The sequence below is a fragment of the Cyprinodon variegatus genome, unplaced genomic scaffold (assembly GCF_000732505.1).
Source record: "Cyprinodon variegatus isolate N-32 unplaced genomic scaffold, C_variegatus-1.0 Scaffold760, whole genome shotgun sequence".
NCBI lineage: Eukaryota > Metazoa > Chordata > Actinopteri > Cyprinodontiformes > Cyprinodontidae > Cyprinodon > Cyprinodon variegatus.
In genome coordinates, this window is record NW_015151213.1 from 141,422 (window position 1) to 159,371 (window position 17,950).

General features: G+C 39.1%; 1 protein-coding gene across 4 annotated transcripts in view; it reads left to right on the plus strand.

Annotated features, from left to right (window-relative positions):
- taf1 (TATA-box binding protein associated factor 1) overlaps positions 1 to 14,209 on the plus strand; it is a 27,578-nt gene extending 13,369 nt beyond the window's left edge. The window contains exons 20-41 of one of the 4 annotated variants that reach the window (XM_015395778.1): positions 1,526 to 1,606; positions 1,683 to 1,832; positions 1,923 to 2,042; positions 3,031 to 3,206; positions 4,151 to 4,383; positions 4,470 to 4,677; positions 5,960 to 6,125; positions 6,262 to 6,473; positions 6,552 to 6,660; positions 6,816 to 6,914; positions 7,001 to 7,178; positions 7,786 to 7,853; positions 7,933 to 8,055; positions 8,138 to 8,230; positions 8,353 to 8,437; positions 8,544 to 8,611; positions 11,614 to 11,730; positions 11,987 to 12,094; positions 12,252 to 12,347; positions 12,438 to 12,651; positions 13,424 to 13,589; positions 13,665 to 14,209. In XM_015395778.1, coding sequence (XP_015251264.1) covers positions 1,526 to 1,606; positions 1,683 to 1,832; positions 1,923 to 2,042; positions 3,031 to 3,206; positions 4,151 to 4,383; positions 4,470 to 4,677; positions 5,960 to 6,125; positions 6,262 to 6,473; positions 6,552 to 6,660; positions 6,816 to 6,914; positions 7,001 to 7,178; positions 7,786 to 7,853; positions 7,933 to 8,055; positions 8,138 to 8,230; positions 8,353 to 8,437; positions 8,544 to 8,611; positions 11,614 to 11,730; positions 11,987 to 12,094; positions 12,252 to 12,347; positions 12,438 to 12,651; positions 13,424 to 13,589; positions 13,665 to 13,884 — 3,090 coding nt within the window. In that variant the 3' untranslated portion in view covers positions 13,885 to 14,209. Of the gene's footprint in view, positions 1 to 1,525; positions 1,607 to 1,682; positions 1,833 to 1,922; positions 2,043 to 3,030; positions 3,207 to 4,150; positions 4,384 to 4,469; positions 4,678 to 5,959; positions 6,132 to 6,261; positions 6,474 to 6,551; positions 6,661 to 6,815; positions 6,915 to 7,000; positions 7,179 to 7,785; positions 7,854 to 7,932; positions 8,056 to 8,137; positions 8,231 to 8,352; positions 8,438 to 8,543; positions 8,612 to 11,613; positions 11,731 to 11,986; positions 12,095 to 12,251; positions 12,348 to 12,437; positions 12,652 to 13,423; positions 13,590 to 13,664 lie in introns of all 4 variants that reach the window. The other 3 variants (XM_015395777.1, XM_015395780.1, XM_015395779.1) reach the window with 3 other exon arrangements.
- The last annotated feature ends 3,741 nt before the right edge of the window (positions 14,210 to 17,950 follow it).

The window sequence follows — 17,950 nt, forward strand, 5'->3', positions numbered from 1 at the left end:
ATATATATATATATATATATATATATATAAAAATAAAAGACTATATATGTTTTCTTAAAAGAATAAAAGTTGTGGACATGCTCATTTTCTCAGTCAATATAAAAAAAAGCAAACATTAAATAAAAACAGAGACACTGTTTATAAAAATACAACATTAAACCTAAAATAAAATCAAAATCTATAAAAAATAGTGAAACTGCTGCTTTTCAAGTGTCCATATGAAACTAACAAAAAAACCAGAGCAGGCTTGTGTCTCAGTTTTCTTTGAAGGTGCATAAAAAAAAGTGACTATAAATGTAAAAAAAAAATAAATAAAAATGAATAAAAATTGTGGGCATGCTCATTTTCAAGTGTCCATATTACAGAAGCAAACAATAAATAAAAACAGAATCGCTGTATATCACAAAATGTAAAAATAAACCTAATATAACATAAAAAAAACAGAACAAAAAAAAACAGCCTAGCGTCTCATTTTTCAGTCCTTTCTCTGTGTGCCAGAGGTTATAGCAGTCCCTCTGTGACACAAAACAGAGGGGTACATTAAAAGACTGTCAACCCACTGGTGTCATATATAAATAAGCTCCAGGGCCTTTCCTGTGCTGTATGTGTTTTTTGTTTATTTTCAGCTTTAGACATTGTAATAACACAAAATCAGTGGCCAAACTTCAAAAATATCAGAAGGTAACAAACTTCTAACTGCGCACAATGAACGCGTCTCAGCAGTATCTCTCACTTTTACGCACGCCGGTGACACAGCTCTGCTTTATGCAACCTAGACTTCCGTAGCCATGTTTGAAATCTTATTTCATTGGCTGCAAACAGCGCACATGGTCTTAACCAATAACAGCAGGACTCTATGAACGTAATATTGCTCTACTTGATGAGTAATTGGCTGTCAGGCAAGGAGCGTTTGTGAGACTTCATCAGCTGTTCCTGAGTCAAATCAAGTCATACAAAGAGGCGGACACTTTTGTATTGTTGATAAGAAGACACTGTAAAAAAATAAAAATAAATAAATACAGGAACATTTAAGGCAAACATTTGAGAAAGGAAGTCTAATTAGAAATATGCTAAGCATTAGCTATGACCAGTTAACTTTTCTGACGTGAAAAACTGGACGTTATGTAGCAGACTTCTCTTCATATAATGTTTTTATTGTGAATATGCTGATTACTTTTAATCTGTGGACACTTATGGATGAATGGAGTAGAAATAGTTGAAGATTAGATATATAAAACGGCTTCTGAATGCCTTCAAAGGTATGTTGTTGTGGCTGCTTTGTATGTTTAAGTTTTGACACGCAGCTATATCTGTGTTAATGGTGCTCGCTGTGTCCATAAGATGAACTTGGTGGTTGAATTATGGAGAATCTAAGATTTCTAACAATGCCTAACATATCTATATTGGTAAAATTTTTACCATTGTAATTTTGTTACAGTTAACCAGTTTAACCCTTTAAAAACCGTCGCCGGCAACCAGGTGGACGTTGAAAGGTTAACTCCATATTTTTGGTCATCTTCTGTAGGACGCTGGATATGGGGAGAAGTCTTTCTTTGCTCCAGAAGAGGAGAATGAAGAGGACTTTCAAATGAAGATTGACGATGAGGTACGGTGCTTGATGACAATAAGGTGAGATGAGGTAAACTGCCAGATTCAAACCACCTCTGTGTCTTGGCCTCTAGGTGCGGACAGCTCCCTGGAACACAACCAGGGCCTTCATCTCTGCCATGAAAGGCAAGTGTCTGCTGGAAGTCACTGGAGTTGCAGATCCCACAGGATGTGGCGAAGGTTTCTCTTACGTGAAAGTGCCAAACAAGCCCACTCAACAAAAGGTCAGTTTTGTGAAACGGAATCCTATCATCTCACGTCGTTATTTTCTTCCCTTCCTATTTTGGTTGTTGAATTTCTTTGTTTCCCTTCAGGACGACAAAGAGCCGCAGCCTGCTAAAAAGACAGTGACAGGAACGGATGCCGACCTCAGGAGGCTTTCTTTGAAGAACGCCAAGCAGCTGCTTCGAAAATTTGGTGTCCCTGAGGAAGAGGTGAAAACAATGATTTCTGGTTTTCTATCCAGACATACAGTTATTCACAATTGCTTGGATACAGCTTTCATTGTATTCCAGTACAACCACAAAATAATGATTATTAGATCGAGACTTCATGTAAAACATCAACAGCCATGAAGTGTATGGAGTCAATTTTGTTCCATTATTGCTGCAATTGAAGAGAAAGGTATTTAAACGGAAATTGGAAAAAAAATGCAATCCAGAAATAAAACTTAAATAATCTTCTTAATAGAAAAAAATAGGATTTGTGTGTAAATTTGCTGTTTTCTCAGAGTTTATATATTCTAAGGTTTATTATTTCAGATTTGTTTTACAGATCTTATATAAGTTTAACATTTTCAAAATTTTTCAGTAAAATAAAATTTCTAATACAAATGTTTGATGTTTATGCGCATATTGACCAATAAAATGTTGTCGCAAACATCCAGCAGACCAATAGAAATTCGCCTTTGGTCCTCAGCCCAAACAAAGCCCGCCCCTAGAAGACAAGAGCATGTCATCTGAAAAATTCAGTTTATAAAACAGGAAATGTGTAAAACTCTGTCGAACAGATAAAATTAAAAATAAAATAATAATAAAAAAAGGTTACAAAGAATAAAACATTTGGAAAAAATAAAAAAACAGAAATCAAGTTCGATTAAGAATCTTTTTACTGTTTAATTTCTGGATTTATATATTTTTTTCAACTTCCATTAACAAAATTGTGCTTCAGTAATAATGGAACAAATTTAATTTTTCAGAAATTGAAAGAAAATAAGAAATTTTATTGTGTTAGAAAAAAATTTACCAAAAAATCTGAAAACTGTGGTGTGCGTTTATATTAAGCTGACTGTATTGTTTTGTATTTCTCTCCATTTATCTTCCCATCACAGCATGATGGGAAGATAACACCACCATCTTTTCCTGTTTGAATGTTTTATTCTTTTGCATCTTTGAGCATTTATTTCTATTTTTCTTGGGTCAGATCAAGAAACTTTCCCGTTGGGAGGTTATTGATGTGGTGAGAACCATGTCCACAGAGCAGGCCCGTTCAGGTGAGGGTCCAATGAGCAAGTTTGCCAGAGGTTCTCGTTTCTCCGTCGCCGAACACCAGGAGCGCTACAAGGAGGAGTGCCAGAGGATCTTTGACTTGCAGAACAAGTGGGGCTCATTTAGTAGCATTATCATGGATCTAAATTGTGGCCATGAAGTTTATTCAACTCTTTCTAATGAAGAAAAAGATTTTAAAACTGGAATGAAATTTTACAAACGTATTTGTATTTCCTATACATCCAGCTGCCAGCCTCTCTGTGGGGGTGGGGCTTATATGACAAAGATGTGAAATGATGACTGACCAATTAGACACCTGGACAAAATTGTTGTTGTTGCATTCAGGAACCGTGGGAAATGGAAATGTCTTTAAAGCGTATTAAAGCATGTTTCACATATGCTTATGTCTCCCTGTGACACAAATTATAAAATTTCTGATACTGCACCATTTTCAGTCTGTGTTGGACTTTTCCCATGTTCTCAAAGTAGAACAGAAGCTCTACCAGACTAGATGCAGCAGTGATGAACTAGTTTGCACAGTTTTTGAATGTAACAGCTAATAATATTTTATCTAGGCATTATAACTGTCAGTCATCATTCCACACCAGAAGTCCTCTAAGATCTGCCCCCATACCAGAAGTTTGCTATTAAAAAATCTGTAACAAAAAAAAAATAATAAAAAGTGGTGTTTAACTTTTTTTCAATTTTAATCTGTTTTTTTCTGTTTCAACACTTTTTTTTTATAGTCTGGAAAAAAAATTATTAAGCTTAAAAAAATTGTAATACTTCCACAAAGTTTGAAAAAAAATAATTCTGTTTCAAATGTTTTTTTTGTTTTGTTTCAAAACTTATTTTAGGTTAAAAAAATTTTTTTAGTTTAAATAATATTAAAAATGTTTTTATTTTAGTTAAAAAAAAAAAATTAAACAAATTTTATGGCCCCAGTTTAGCTCCATATATTGTCCTCCATTTGATGATTTGATTTCTTTGGAGTCACCCTGTGCAACGTAAAAACAAAAAAATTTGTTTGTCTCATTCCCCCCTCATCGTGACAGAGTGCTGGAGTCCACAGAGGTGTTGTCCACAGACACAGACAGCAGCTCGGCTGAAGACAGTGATTTTGAGGAGATGGGTAAGAACATCGAGAACATGCTGCAGAATAAAAAGACCAGCTCGCAGCTTTCCCGCGAGAGGGAGGAGCAGGAGAGGAAGGAACTGCAGAGGATGCTTCTGGGCGAGGAGAGCGATCGTGACAACAAGGGACGCAAGGAACATCGCAAAGGCTTGTGTAAGCAAACAAAGTCCCAGTGGGGAAGAAGAGCTGTGCTCCCTGCTAAAACTCTCCTCCTCTGACAAACGTCCTTTCCCTTCTAGCCAGTGCCTTGTCCACCGGCTCCCACAAAGACGACGACACCTCCTCCGTCACCAGCCTGAACTCGTCGGCTACGGGACGTCGACTCAAGATCTACCGCACCTTCAAGGACGAGGATGGCAAAGAGTACGTTCGCTGTGAGACGGTTCGTAAAGCTGCCGTCATCGACGCTTACACCAGGATCAGAACCACCAAGGATGACGAGTTTATGTAAGTTCCGACTTTCAGGCCGGTTTTATGATCAGAATGTAATAACTACTTTAGAAGACAACAGCTAACCAGATCCTGACAGAACCTGTGGTTCTTGTTGGTGATCACCTCACAGAATTTCGAATGAGACCAACATCCAATTCTGCTTCAGCTTCAGTCTTTTCTAGAGATCTCCTAACATTTTCATCAGGCCCTGTCTGATGCATGGAATAACTTGTGGTAGATTTTATAACTCAGCAGAAAATCTACAAACCACAACCCTTCCACCTCCATGCTTCACATTAAACCTTTTCTGTTTTAGTATTTTAATAAGCAGAAGTCATCATCCTGAAGAATCCCAACCTCCATGTTCTTCCTCTCTTTAGTCAAGTCTTCAAGTTTGTCTTAAAAAAGGAAACATTGGCATTGAAAGCAGCAATGTGTAGCTTTTGACCCAACTATTAGCTAAGTTTGAAATGCATTAAAATATTTTTCAGGTCAATATTCAGCACTAAACGTGTACAGATGCTCCGTGCATACTGCAGTTCTCCTAAATACGGCTATGTTACTTTAGAGGAAATTTTTTTTGTACTTTTATCACCATGAATAGACAACTTTGTTTTATATTGACAGGCTAAGCTAGTTAGCATATTTGCTGGAGATGCTAACTAGCTTAGCTTGATAACTTCCTTGCTTATCTCCTCAGTATCGTACCTCAGTTTTTTTTCTGTAAATATAAACAACTGCTTTTATTCACTAACAAACTGAGTGGGAATAAAGTATGAAAGACAAAAATGACAAATAATCCATCTGCAGGAAAACAGACTGAGCTGCTCCTGTGTAAATTTCAGAAAAGTCACATGTACTTAAAATAAAAGAGTAGACCGTGAGCTTGTTACCACCGACGGAGAGGAATCCTGTGATATTATGGGATGTGTGAATTAATGGATTTTTGTTTTAAATGAGCTGATTCTTGCTTTGGTGAAGGTTTGGTTCATACCAGTTAGCTTCACTTGTGTTGTGAACCTTTGCCGAGTCCTTTGTAGAAATTAGGGCTGAGATCTTTTTGGTTTTACTAAAGATGAGAAGTTCAAAATTTAACTGTCAAGAGATTTATTAATGTAATATTTCAGTTGGTATGGCCTTCATCAGGCAACATCACACCCAAGAAAACGTTACGTTAATGAATCTTGTGCGGGAACTTTTTTGGAATTATTGAAATCAAAAATTGAGAACTTCATGTTGATATGAGTTTTGGCCGTATCGTCGAGCTCCACTTTAACGAGCGTTTCTGTGGTTGCAGACGAAAGTTTGCCCTTTTCGACGAGCAGCACAGAGAGGAGATGAGGAAGGAGCGGCGGCGTATTCAGGAGCAGCTCAGGAGGCTGAAGAGAAACCAGGAGAAGGACAAGTTCAAAGGTCCGCCGGAGAAGAAGTCCAAGAAGGTCAAGGAGAGACCAGACCTCAAGGTAAAAGTAAGCTTGCTGATTCAGTTCTTTAGATAAAATTTTCTTAAGATTTCAAGCTCATTTTGTGTCCACATGGTTTAAATTGGATCCTGTTGGTCATCGTCGTGTTCCTTAATATTTGACTTTTTTCTTCTAGCTGAAGTGCGGAGCTTGTGGAGCCATCGGACACATGAGGACCAACAAATTCTGCCCACTGTACTACCAAAACAACGCCCCGCCATCTAACCCTGTCGCCATGACGGAGGAGCAGGAGGAGGAGCTGGAAAAGACCGTGATCCACAACGACAACGAGGAGCTCATCAAGGTGGAGGGCACTAAGATTGTGCTTGGGAAGCAGCTGATTGAGAGGTAAGGGATGCAGGCTCCTGTGCTGCGTTTTAGTCTCTGTGACACCTGCTGGTTGCTGACGGTCTCGCTCTTTAACAGCGCTGACGAGGTGCGCAGAAAGTCCCTGGTGCTCAAGTTTCCCAAGCAGCAGCTACCACAGAAGAAGAAAAGACGCGTCGGCAGTGCGGCCCATTGTGATTACCTCAATGTAAGCATAGAACAACACGAATCCAAGACACAGAATCAGTCAGAGTTTAAAGGCCGATGGACTATTAGATCAGAGAACAAAGAGTTTTTTAGTGTATAGATGAATGGCTACTGTCTCTCTTTAGCTGATGTTTGACTCTGTTTGGATTTTAACAGAAACCCCATAAGGCCATCCATCGCAGACGCACTGACCCCATGGTGACGCTGTCCTCTGTGCTGGAGGGAATCATCAACGACATGCGGGATCACCCCAACGTTAGATCCTACAAACATGCTCCAGTTTTCTTGTTTATTTGTGCCTCGGACTACTGAGGAACGTGTCTCTCTTTCTCTGAATCCAGACGTACCCTTTCCACACACCGGTCAACGCCAAGGTGGTCAAGGATTACTATAAGATCATCAACCGGCCCATGGACCTTCAGACGCTGAGGGAGAACGTACGGAAGCGGATGTATCCGTCCAGGGAGGAATTCCGTGAGGCGGTTGAGCTGATCGTCAAAAACAGCGCAACCTACAATGGTAACTTTGGAAGCTTGTTTCTGTTTTCTCTTTGGATATTTTCATCTCAAACCACATTCATTTCGCAAACTCTCTATCAGTGATTTTTTTTTTATTGAAACTTTAAAACTTTTTAGGTGGAAAATTATTTTAAAACCAACTTTGCTGTTTTTTATTTCTTAGTTAAAATTTGTTTGCGTATTTAATTTTTTAACATTTTTTTTTGGACTGATTTTATACTTCTGAATTTTTTTTATATATTTCTTTTTCAGATTGAGTTTTGCAAATTGCATATTTTTTTCAAATTTTCAAAGATTGGCATTGCCTGGTTCTTCCAATAGAACGTCGTTTTTATTCCTGTTCCTTTGTTATGAAGGGTATCCCCCCCCCACCAGAAATTAACAGAATTTGAGCTAAAGACGTAAATTGTAAAGAATTAAATTCTCAATGGAAAATTGGAAATATAATGTAAATTGTAAAAATAATATCTGTTAAAATATGACATCATTCACAGATCATTTTTTTACTCTTTGTTGAAGCGGCTTTTTAAACTTTAATCTCTGAATTCTTTCTACGTTTAAATTTCCAAATCAAGTAATTTTCTCTCTGGATTTTCTGTTCTCATCAGGAGCGAAACATCCAATAACGCAAGTAGCACAGTCCATGCTGGACCTGTGTGACGCTAAACTCAAAGAGGTGAGCTGCCACCGTGGCGTCTCAGCACAGCTGCATTGGTTTCCACCCCTAATTGTCACATTTCTGCCTGCGTCTGCAGAAGGAGGATCGGCTGGTGAGGCTGGAGAAGGCAATCAACCCCCTTCTGGATGACGACGACCAGGTGGCCTTCTCCTTCATCCTGGACAACATTGTCACTCAGAAAATGATGGTGGTTCCTGATGTGAGTCTGCTTAACAACGGAGCAGTGATCCAGGCAAAGTTTATCGCATTTTTCTAATTTCTTCCTCTTTTCCTGGATGCAGTCATGGCCGTTTCACCATCCTGTCAATAAAAAGTTTGTGCCGGATTATTATAAGGTCATTGTAAATCCCATGGATCTGGAGACAATCCGGAAGGTAAGAAGTTTAGAACTGAGATTTAAACTGAACAAAATATGTTTACGTTTTAAGGAAATTACCGGTAGGCTAAAACCACTAAATGCTGCTGTGTTTGTTTGGTTTTCTTTCCTGCTCTGCAGAACATCTCCAAGCATAAATACCAGAATCGGGAAACTTTTCTTTCAGATGTCAGTCTCATCCACACCAACAGCAGCAAATACAACGGTGGGTTTTGATTTTACTGATGTCACATCTGCTCGCTGTGTCTCTTAGAGCTGATTTAAAGCAGGATCTGTGATGCAACCCAACTCTGAATGTTTGTTTTGAACAGGTCCAGACAGTCCTTACACCAAGACCGCCCTGGAGATCATTAGTGTGTGCAAAGGGACGCTAGCAGAGGTATGTCTTATCTGTTACACATCTTCTCACTTAGTATAAATAAACCTGTAAAAATTTGGTCCATATTTAAAAAAAATCTAGACTTGTGCAGAATTGAAAATATAAATAACAGTTTTATACTTTTTGACTTGTCCAAAATACGTCAATAGTTTTTTCTTGTAATAATGCAAACGTTTACGTGAAAGGATTTAGTACCAAAAGCAATACCACATCCGGTTTAATAAAAAACTGCCCAAGAGGAGGATTAAGAGTCTTACCCTGCTGTATGTTATGACTGCATTGAAATAGATTCACTTTTTAAATCTAATATTTAGGATGAAGGAAACCTCTACAACATGCAGAGCAAGGACCTCCAGGGCCTGAGAAATGAATACTAATGCAAAATGGCAGTGAGCATATGTATACAGTTAATATTCTGGGGGCGCATGTAGAGACAGTGGTGTCGGACGTAGGAGTTTACCCTGAAATCGAAGAGTTGACGGTTTAAGCCCCGGCTCCGGCTTTCAGTGTCGTTGTGTCCTTGAGCAAGACACTTCACCTACATTGTCTACTGATGGTGGTAAGAGGAACCGGTCGCGGCCAGTGTACGGCAGCCTTACTTCTGTGGGTGAGCCCCCAGGGCAGCTGTGTTACCATGTAGCACACCACCATCAGTGTGTGAGTGAATGACTGAATGTAGTGTAAATCGCTTTGGTCAGGTCCTCGCACTTGGAAAAATGCTATATATGTATAGGCCATTTATTAAAGCAAAGAGTTTATTTAATCTTATATTAAGTTTAGCTAAATCTTAAAATTTTTATACTTCCGCCCAAGGATGCTGCCAATCATCCTCTTGGGCAGTTTTTCATTTTACTGCTTGTGCTATTTGGAAAGAATGCTTTAATTGGTGTTATACTGCACTCCTGGAAAAAATCCTCCATTGGGTACGTGGGACATTGGCTAAATTTGACCAGATATGGAATCCCTTCTTGGACATCTCAACCAGATTAGACCTGAGAGACTGATCAACATTGATCTTCACTGTGTTTCAATTATTTCAATATTTTTGTTGTGCTCTTTTCTCTTAATTCTGACCTTTCAAAAGCATGGTTAAAGGAGAAGTTCGGTTTTTTACACTTTAAGCCCATTTTCTGTAGTGTCCAGGATGAAATCGAATGATCGACACCAAAAGTTTGACAATTGCTCCTGTCTCTGCTTTTTGGCTCATTTAGAATCAACCCCTGGCTGCTTTAGAATGGCTAGCATAGAGCATGTCCGATAATGTCCTTAAAACAACCTTAAACGTTCTTTTTTTAAAATATGCTACTCCCCGGGTCGTCAGCGCTGTTCAATGACGTTCCAAAAAAAGTTTCGTGAAGAAAAAACGTTCCTGTCTTGTTTTATTTAGCATTTTGTAAATCCCATTGAGTTCTGTAGGAATAGTCAATATTCCGCTGCCACCGGAAACGGAAATGGAGCCTGTTTACACAGTTGTAGTCTTTTCGCTTCACTCTGTGTACTCCGACGTCGAGAATCAAGAATCCACCTTTCGTATTCCATTTTCAGAGTTTTTTAAAGTGTTTAACAGAGACGTTAGCACCTCGACGTCGGAGTACACAGAGTGAAGCGAAAAGACTACAACTGTGTAAACAGGCCCCATTTCCGTTTCCGGTGGCAGGGGAATATTGACTATTCCTACAGAACTCAATGGGATTTACAAAATGCTAAATAAAACAAGACAGGAACGTTTTTTCGTCACAAAACTTTTTTTGGAACGTCATTGAACAGCGCTGACGACACGGTGAGTAGCATATTTAAAAAAAAGAACGTTTAAGGTTGTTTTAAGGACATTATCGGACATGCTCTATGCAAGCCATTCTAAAGCAGCCAGGGGTGGATTCTAAATGAGCCAAAAAGCAGAGACAGGACCAATTGTCAAACTTTTGGTGTCGATCATTCGATTTCATCCTGGACACTACAGAAAATGGGCTTAAAGTGTAAAAAACCGAACTTCTCCTTTAATGCTTAATATATTCCTACTACAGTGTACATGTGTTTCTATAGGAAGGAATTGGGTGGGTTGGGTTTTTGTTTTTATTAGGCTTCAAAAATAATAGAAAAACACCGTTGTACATTGGATGTAGATTTTATTTGGACATATGTTCTGAATAAATATATATATATACAAAAAAAAGAATGCTTTAATTGGATGAAAAAAACAGAGCGTGATTGGCTGATGGTGTGGTTAATTTACCTGCGTTTATGAATTTGCGAGCGCAGAGCGGAAGAACAGCAGAGCGCACAGCTGATGTTGAGCATGACGACGGCGGGTTGAGTGGCTGTCAGACAGGTTTTGAGGCGTGTTATGTTAAAATGCTGAATACCTGTCTCACTGCACGCTTACGCCACTAGCACGATCGTTACGCCATATAGTCGGAGCCTCTCTATATGCAGTCAGTGTGACATGGAAACAAATTGGATCAGAGATTAAAGTCTTTTAGCTTCATACGAGGGGAGTGGCAGCCTAATGGTTGGGGCATAGAGCTTGGAATCCTGAGGTTCTGAGTTCAAGCCTCACTCCCACAGACTGCCACTCTGGCTCCCTGAACAGAAAACAACAAAACTTTTTGTTGTTTTCTTTTATCTTTCATCTTTATAAATGATACACTAATCAGCTTCACAGCAAGACACAAGGGAGTTATAGGTGATGTTTTTGAAAATGAAATACATTTTAATATTTCAAGATATTTAAATTCATTTTAAAATCATGGTTATGATAAGAATTATGATTTAACATATTTTAGTTTTCATTTTTGAGTTTTTGAGGCAGCTTTTATTCAGCTTTGTCGATGCACTACCATCAAATACTATCTACCGGAAATGTAATTTATGATTAGCAACATTAATACCTTAATCATAGCACAGGAATCCAGTCAGAGGCGGTTTGAGTTGGATTTACTGTCTAACTTTGGTAACGAGGACAAGGGTTACTTTAACAGTTTTGTTGTTTTCTGTTTAATTAGTACGACGAGCACCTGACCCAGCTAGAAAAGGACATCTCTACGGCTAAGGAGGCAGCTCTGGATGCAGCAGAGCTGGAGAGTCTGGACCCCATGACGCCTGGGCCTTACACCCCCCAGGTAAGAGCAGAGGACGGAAGCCTCATTGGCTCATGACTGTTAGTGGAGTAGATTTCTCGCCCGCAGCTCTCAGTCCTCCTGCCTTCCTCTGACATCCTCCCTGCACTAACTCTGCCCTCCAGGTTGTTGTATTTGAACAGTCCGGTTTACTTCTCCAAGGTTTTTCCTCTGCTTCACTCCTGCCTTCGTTTCCTCTCTCCTTGTGTGTGTGTGTGTGTGTGTGTGTGTGTGTGTGTCCCACTCTGGTGCCGGCCAGCCTGCTGATCTGTTTGACAGCGTGGCTTCAGGGAGTCTACCCAGAGAGTCTAGCAGCCTTTTCTCTGAGGGACCTCTGCTGGTTGCTCCAGAGAAGAGAGGGGGGCAGGTATGGAGAGAGACACATGCCAGCTCTCCTCAGACTATCCTCAGAGAATTGGGCAGTTGCTTGTTTGTTTGTTTTTAATCTGCTTATCAATAAATTATTTAGTAGAAAAGAGCTCAGCAGATCTGGCCTGATTATTTCCTTTGATTCTGGTTCTCAGGGACGACACATCAGGAGACCTGGAGAGGAGGACTCTGATGTGGACATTGAGGGCTTCGAGGAGGAAGATGATGGCAAACCCAAAACCCCTGCCCCTGTAAGAAAAAAATAAAAAAAACAACTAAAAGATAGAAAAAAATGTTTTATAGAATGTTAATTGCACTGTTTCTGTATCTCATGGCGGCAGGCAGAGGATGCTGATGGAGATCTAGAGGATGAAGACGATGAAGAGATGCTGTTGCCACCTCGCAGGCGGCAGCACGACCACGAAGCGGAGGATGACGACGATGAGCGTGGGAGGTCCAGCCATCCGGCCCAGTCCAGCGTCCTGTATCAGGACCTGCTCATGTCTGACGTAGAGGACGACGCCAGCGACGAAGAAGGGGACAACCCGTTCTCCGGTGAAGACAAGACCCAGAATCACTTCACAAGCTTGCAGCTAGTGAACGGCCAAACCCTGATGCTGTGTCACAATCAACGCACTTTAAGCAGCAGGAGTAGCATCAGTGTTTTAGCATCTGAGGCGCTTAAAGTGCTTTTCAAGCAGCTGGCGCTCAGAACAGTCAGCAGGTTGTCAAACTGGACTAAGCTGACACGAAAACAGCTGTGGAAGCGACCATCGCCAGCCTGCAGCTCTTGGCGTAGACTAAACGCCTCCACAGACCCTTTACAAAGCACTTTGCTGCAGACCTTTAATGTGGAAAGGCATCAAAGGTGAAGCAGTAGATACTTCTTTGCTGCTCTAAGTGCGTTTATTGTGAACGCAGTGTAACTGGTGCTGTAGCCTCATCCTAAAAGCAGCACTGAGTTATTTTTGACCCAACAGCTTAATTTGAGATACATTAAATATTTCTTTAGGTCAAAGCTCCTCTAATACCTCTTTCCCACTGGCCAGTTCATCTTCTACCTGAACTTATGTTGGGCTTTATTTCATTTAGAGTTCACTTCACTAGTATTTATCTTTCACATAAAAAAACTATCATATCACAACAACTTTGTGGTTATAACGTGACCGAAATCTGTGGGTTTGAATACTTCCTGTAGCTGATATTTAAACTGTAGTTATACTTTTCAACGATGGCATCATAGATTCACAACTTCAGATCAGTTATGAACATAGACTTAAAAGCTGCTCATGACCTAAATGTATCATTGCTGTTTTTCTGTTTGTAGGTATTCAGCTGTCGGAGAGTGGCAGCGACTCGGAAAGGGAGGTGGATATCCGGCCTGCACCCCCACGGAGAGCTCAGGACACGGCCCGCATGGGCATGGAGCAGGATGAGAGCATGATGTCGTATGAAGGGGTTGGCAACGAACACATGGAAGACAGCAACATTAGGTAATAAAAATAACATATTTGCCACATTTAATCATTTAAAATGTGGCATTTGGCTCAAACCATCTCTTCTCTCAGCTACGGCAGCTATGAGGAGACGGAGAGTCGCAGTCAAATGCAGGCATCCAGCATGGGCAACGGAGAAGAGTATGGCATCAGTGAAGAGGAGGAGGACGAAGAGGATGAGGCGCGGAGAAGAGGCCCAGCTGTCCTGTCCCAAGTCCCGCTCAGTGAAGACGAAGACAGTGAAGAGTTTCGATCCATCGGAGGAGACAGTGACATGGACTCTGATAATTAGTGAGCAGAGAATCCTTAGTTTCTCTGCTAAAAGCTTTAAACAAACATTTTGTACATAATTATTGTTTACTGCTGCCGTTGTAGAAACCTTTTAGCGGCTCGTTGTAAATTAAAGCTTTTTCCTTTTTTATGTAAACTGATTAATAACAGTGAATCTTGCTCATTTTTCTGCTGGTTTAACTCTATGATGTGCACAGCAGCTATTGGATGCTTCTAAACTGCAGACGAGCAGAAAACTAGTTATAAAGAAGTAAATAAATGTGTAAAAATACAGACATTGCTGCCAAAAATAAAACTTCACTTCCTCCTTGGTTGGGAGTTTGATTAAATATTCTTGCAGAAAACCCCTGAAATGCAGCTGCATGATGAAATAATTCATAAAAAAGACGTTTTTTAATTTATTTAAAAAAAAGAAAAGGTTTGGTTTCTCTAATGTAAAACTGCATAAATGTTTTTTTTCTGGTCAAAATAGCAGCTGTTGCTTATCATGCTCTGCTGAAGGTGTCATGTGACCCAGTCTGAGTTGCCCTCAGACTGGGTCATGCTCACCACAGACTGAGATCGTATTTGGGACTGAAAGCAGATAAGAACTGACAGTATAGTGAATAGTGCCCTAGTGGTTAGGACATAGAGCTTGGAATCCAGAGGTTTGGGTTAGGTTTAGAGTTCAAGCCCCACTCCCACAGACTGCCACTCTGAGCAAAAAGACCCTTAATCCTACACTGCTCCCCGGGCGCCGCACAATTGCAGCCCACTGCTCCCCAAGGGGATGAGTTAAATGCAGAGGGAGAGGTTATTTCTTTGTTCTGTACTTGTACCAGTGTATTGACAATAAAACCTGGAAAAGAAAAAAAATATATAGAATTTTATGGGCAAATTTTAAATTCACTATTATTTTCTATAAACAACCATCTTTACCCAATTTTTCATAAGGAAATCTGCCCATTTTTTCATCAGCAGAGCCTCTGAACAAATCAGTGGAGCTAAATTGGAGCCATGGAAATTGTTAAAAAAAAACTTTAATGAAAAAAAAATATATATATATTAAGGCTGCAACTAACAATTATTATGCACATTGATCAGTCGATTATTTTTTAAATTAATCAGACAGCCAAAGGTTCCTTAAAGAAGATATTTTACTAAATTAAACCAGGTGAAACTAAAACTTTTCACCTTGAGGAGTTCTGGATAGAGCAGGTTGACAAAAACTTTTTTTTCTTAAATGCAAAATGTTTATATACATTTTTTTTTATTTTGATATAATTGCTGCTCTAAGTGGGTCGCTCTGTCAGCTAAAGATTTGTTGTAGAGTCTTTTTACTCCAGTTAATGATTAATTGATTAATAAATTAGTTATTTCAATAACCGATTAATCTGATTAATTGTTTGAGTATATATATATATATATATATATATATATATATATATACACTCACCTCGGGAAAGAAAGAAAAAAAAAAACTTTTTAAAGGAAAGTAAACCATTTAAACCTGAAAAAAATGTCCTCTGATCTTTGTGCCATGTATTCATCTGAGCTGCTTTTATGGGTGAAGCATGTTGGTTTATATTAATTTTTTGGAACAAACTTTTTAAGTATTTTTTTTCTTTTGAAGATACTTTTCAAAATCACAGAGACTGTTCACATTTTGCAACAGTGCAGCACTGCCACTTGCTTTCAGGGGCCATAAACCTGGAAGTTACAGGTCTAGCACCCCCTAGTGGTTTAAACGTTTTCTAGAGAACTAAAGTTAATTCAATAGAAGATTTCACTTGCTTAAAAATTAAGTTTAGAGGTCTCTAATCTGACACTAGTAGCAGACAAGAGATTCTGCAGCTCATGTAATGAACAGTAGGTGGCGCTTTAAAAGAAAACTAAATCTGTGACCCAAGCCAGTGCAACATGTATTTCACCACAGACTTCTTAAGGTTTAGGTATAAAACTTGAGAAGTTAGTGTTAGCAGACTGATGAGGAGACTCCCTCACAGCAGGGGTTCACAGATTTTGTTGTAACTGGTCCTAATTGAGAATTTGCATACCTCAAGAAGAGATGAAACAAGCTGACTTTGACAGATATGTTTATGAATAATAAAATAGGTTATTCAAACAAGCTCAAAGGGATGTAAAAATGGGTCAGTTTCCCTCCACCACCAGATGGTAAGCCTCCTCTTCAAATGCTGAACTACTATTAAAAGGCAGTGACACCAAATCAACACCTCGGTTTCTGCGACACTTCCTCTCATGCGTTTGCTCGCTTCTCTGCCATGATGATGAAAAACTGCAAACTTCCTATTGCAGCAGTTCTGCTCAGAGCGGAGCTCCAGTTCAGCCGCTCAGACATAGAGTTTTACCACATTTCCGCATCAGAGAACAGCAGAGAAGATCATCGAGGCTCCTCTTCCCTCCATTAAAGACATTTCATATATTTCATATACAATCTGAAGATACAAAGATACAATAAAAGTTGTCCAAGTCTATTATAGCAGCCTGTGAATGAATCACACCAACTAGGCCATGTTGAGAAAGTGATTACCCCTGTTACATGTAGTTTTAAGTATCTCTTAGCCACAAACTGCCATGTTTGTTATAAACATTCTTTAAAATGCTCTTTTGTAAACTTTGCCAAGGGGAAACCTGATGGAGGCACACCACATTTAATGTCTTCAGTTTGAGGCTTAGTTTGTAACATCAACATAGAAAAAAGTAGCCATGTTATGACATACTTTCAGCAATTCCTTCCTTCTATCTAAGACTATGTTTTAGGGTTTGTAGGTTTTACACCCACCAGTCCTCCTGTCAATAAGGTTTGGACCTGGATATCAGCATCTTGGTTGTTCTCTGAATAATGCTCTCCTTCTTGGCAGGTTTTCTTTTTTTTTTTTTTTTTGAGATGCAAGATTGAACAGCTTTGTGAAACATTGAAATCTGAGCATATTGCTGCTTTAAACCTGTCCACATCTTTTACCATGAATTCTGTGCTCTATTTTTATTTTAACTGACCCTCAAGGCCTTCACAGGCAGATATAGTTTATTCATTTACCGACGGTCATGGGTTTGTCCAGTTAGGGGTGTGGAAAAAAATTGGTTTGGCAATATATTGTGATTTTCCGGCTCCCCGATATAATATCAATCTTCCAGTTCCTAGTGTCGATTTTAAAAAAAAACAAAGCAAAAAGGTGGTGCTGTGGAACCCTTTAGCTGTGCGGTGCATCATCATCTGATGGACTGACTCAAACCCCAGACAACATGGAAACCAAAACAACTAAATGATCATATCTTCTAATGAACATTTACAGGACTTACTTGTTTATCTATACACTTAATTTGATAGCTAGGAAAAATATCTCAATATATAGTGATATTGCAATATTGTGATGATATTGTATTGTGACACCTATGCCAATACTCTCCTATCCAGATAAACAATAAATTAACTTAATTTACATTTTAAATGAGATGTGTGATTACATCTGCATGCTTGTTTCCCTTATTTCCCCTTGTTTTACAAAACCATAAATACGTGATAATAAAATATACATTTCACAGCAAATTCAAAAGGTCCAACAAACTAAAAAATAAAAAAAAGACTAGCAAAGCAAAGATTTTCTTGCAGCTTGCAGGAGTTTTATCCCAGTAGAGAAAAACTATTTTCTTATGATAATATTTGCCATAACTGGTTGGTCATTTGGACCTTTTTTATTCTTTACCTTTATGGTTTTACTGTAAAGTCAATTTATCATAATGCATGAATTTGGTTTCTAAGCCTAACGTGATAGCTGCAGTGTCGCAGGACGTTGGATTCAGACCATTTTTATTGTTTATTGCAATAATTTCTGGGACAATTTATCGTCCAGCAATATTTGTTTTTGTTAAGGCCTAAATTCACCAGATATTATTAGGGGGTATCAGAGTAAAGGGGTCAGGTCATGCACTTCTCTGTTTTTATCTGTCACATCCCAATAAATACATGGCAGGTTGGGGTTAGAAGGTCACAGATATGCTGGAAGTTTTAGGGGTGTGAATACTTTTCGTGTCCTTCCTTATGAAAAGAGATTCCCTGGCAAAATCTT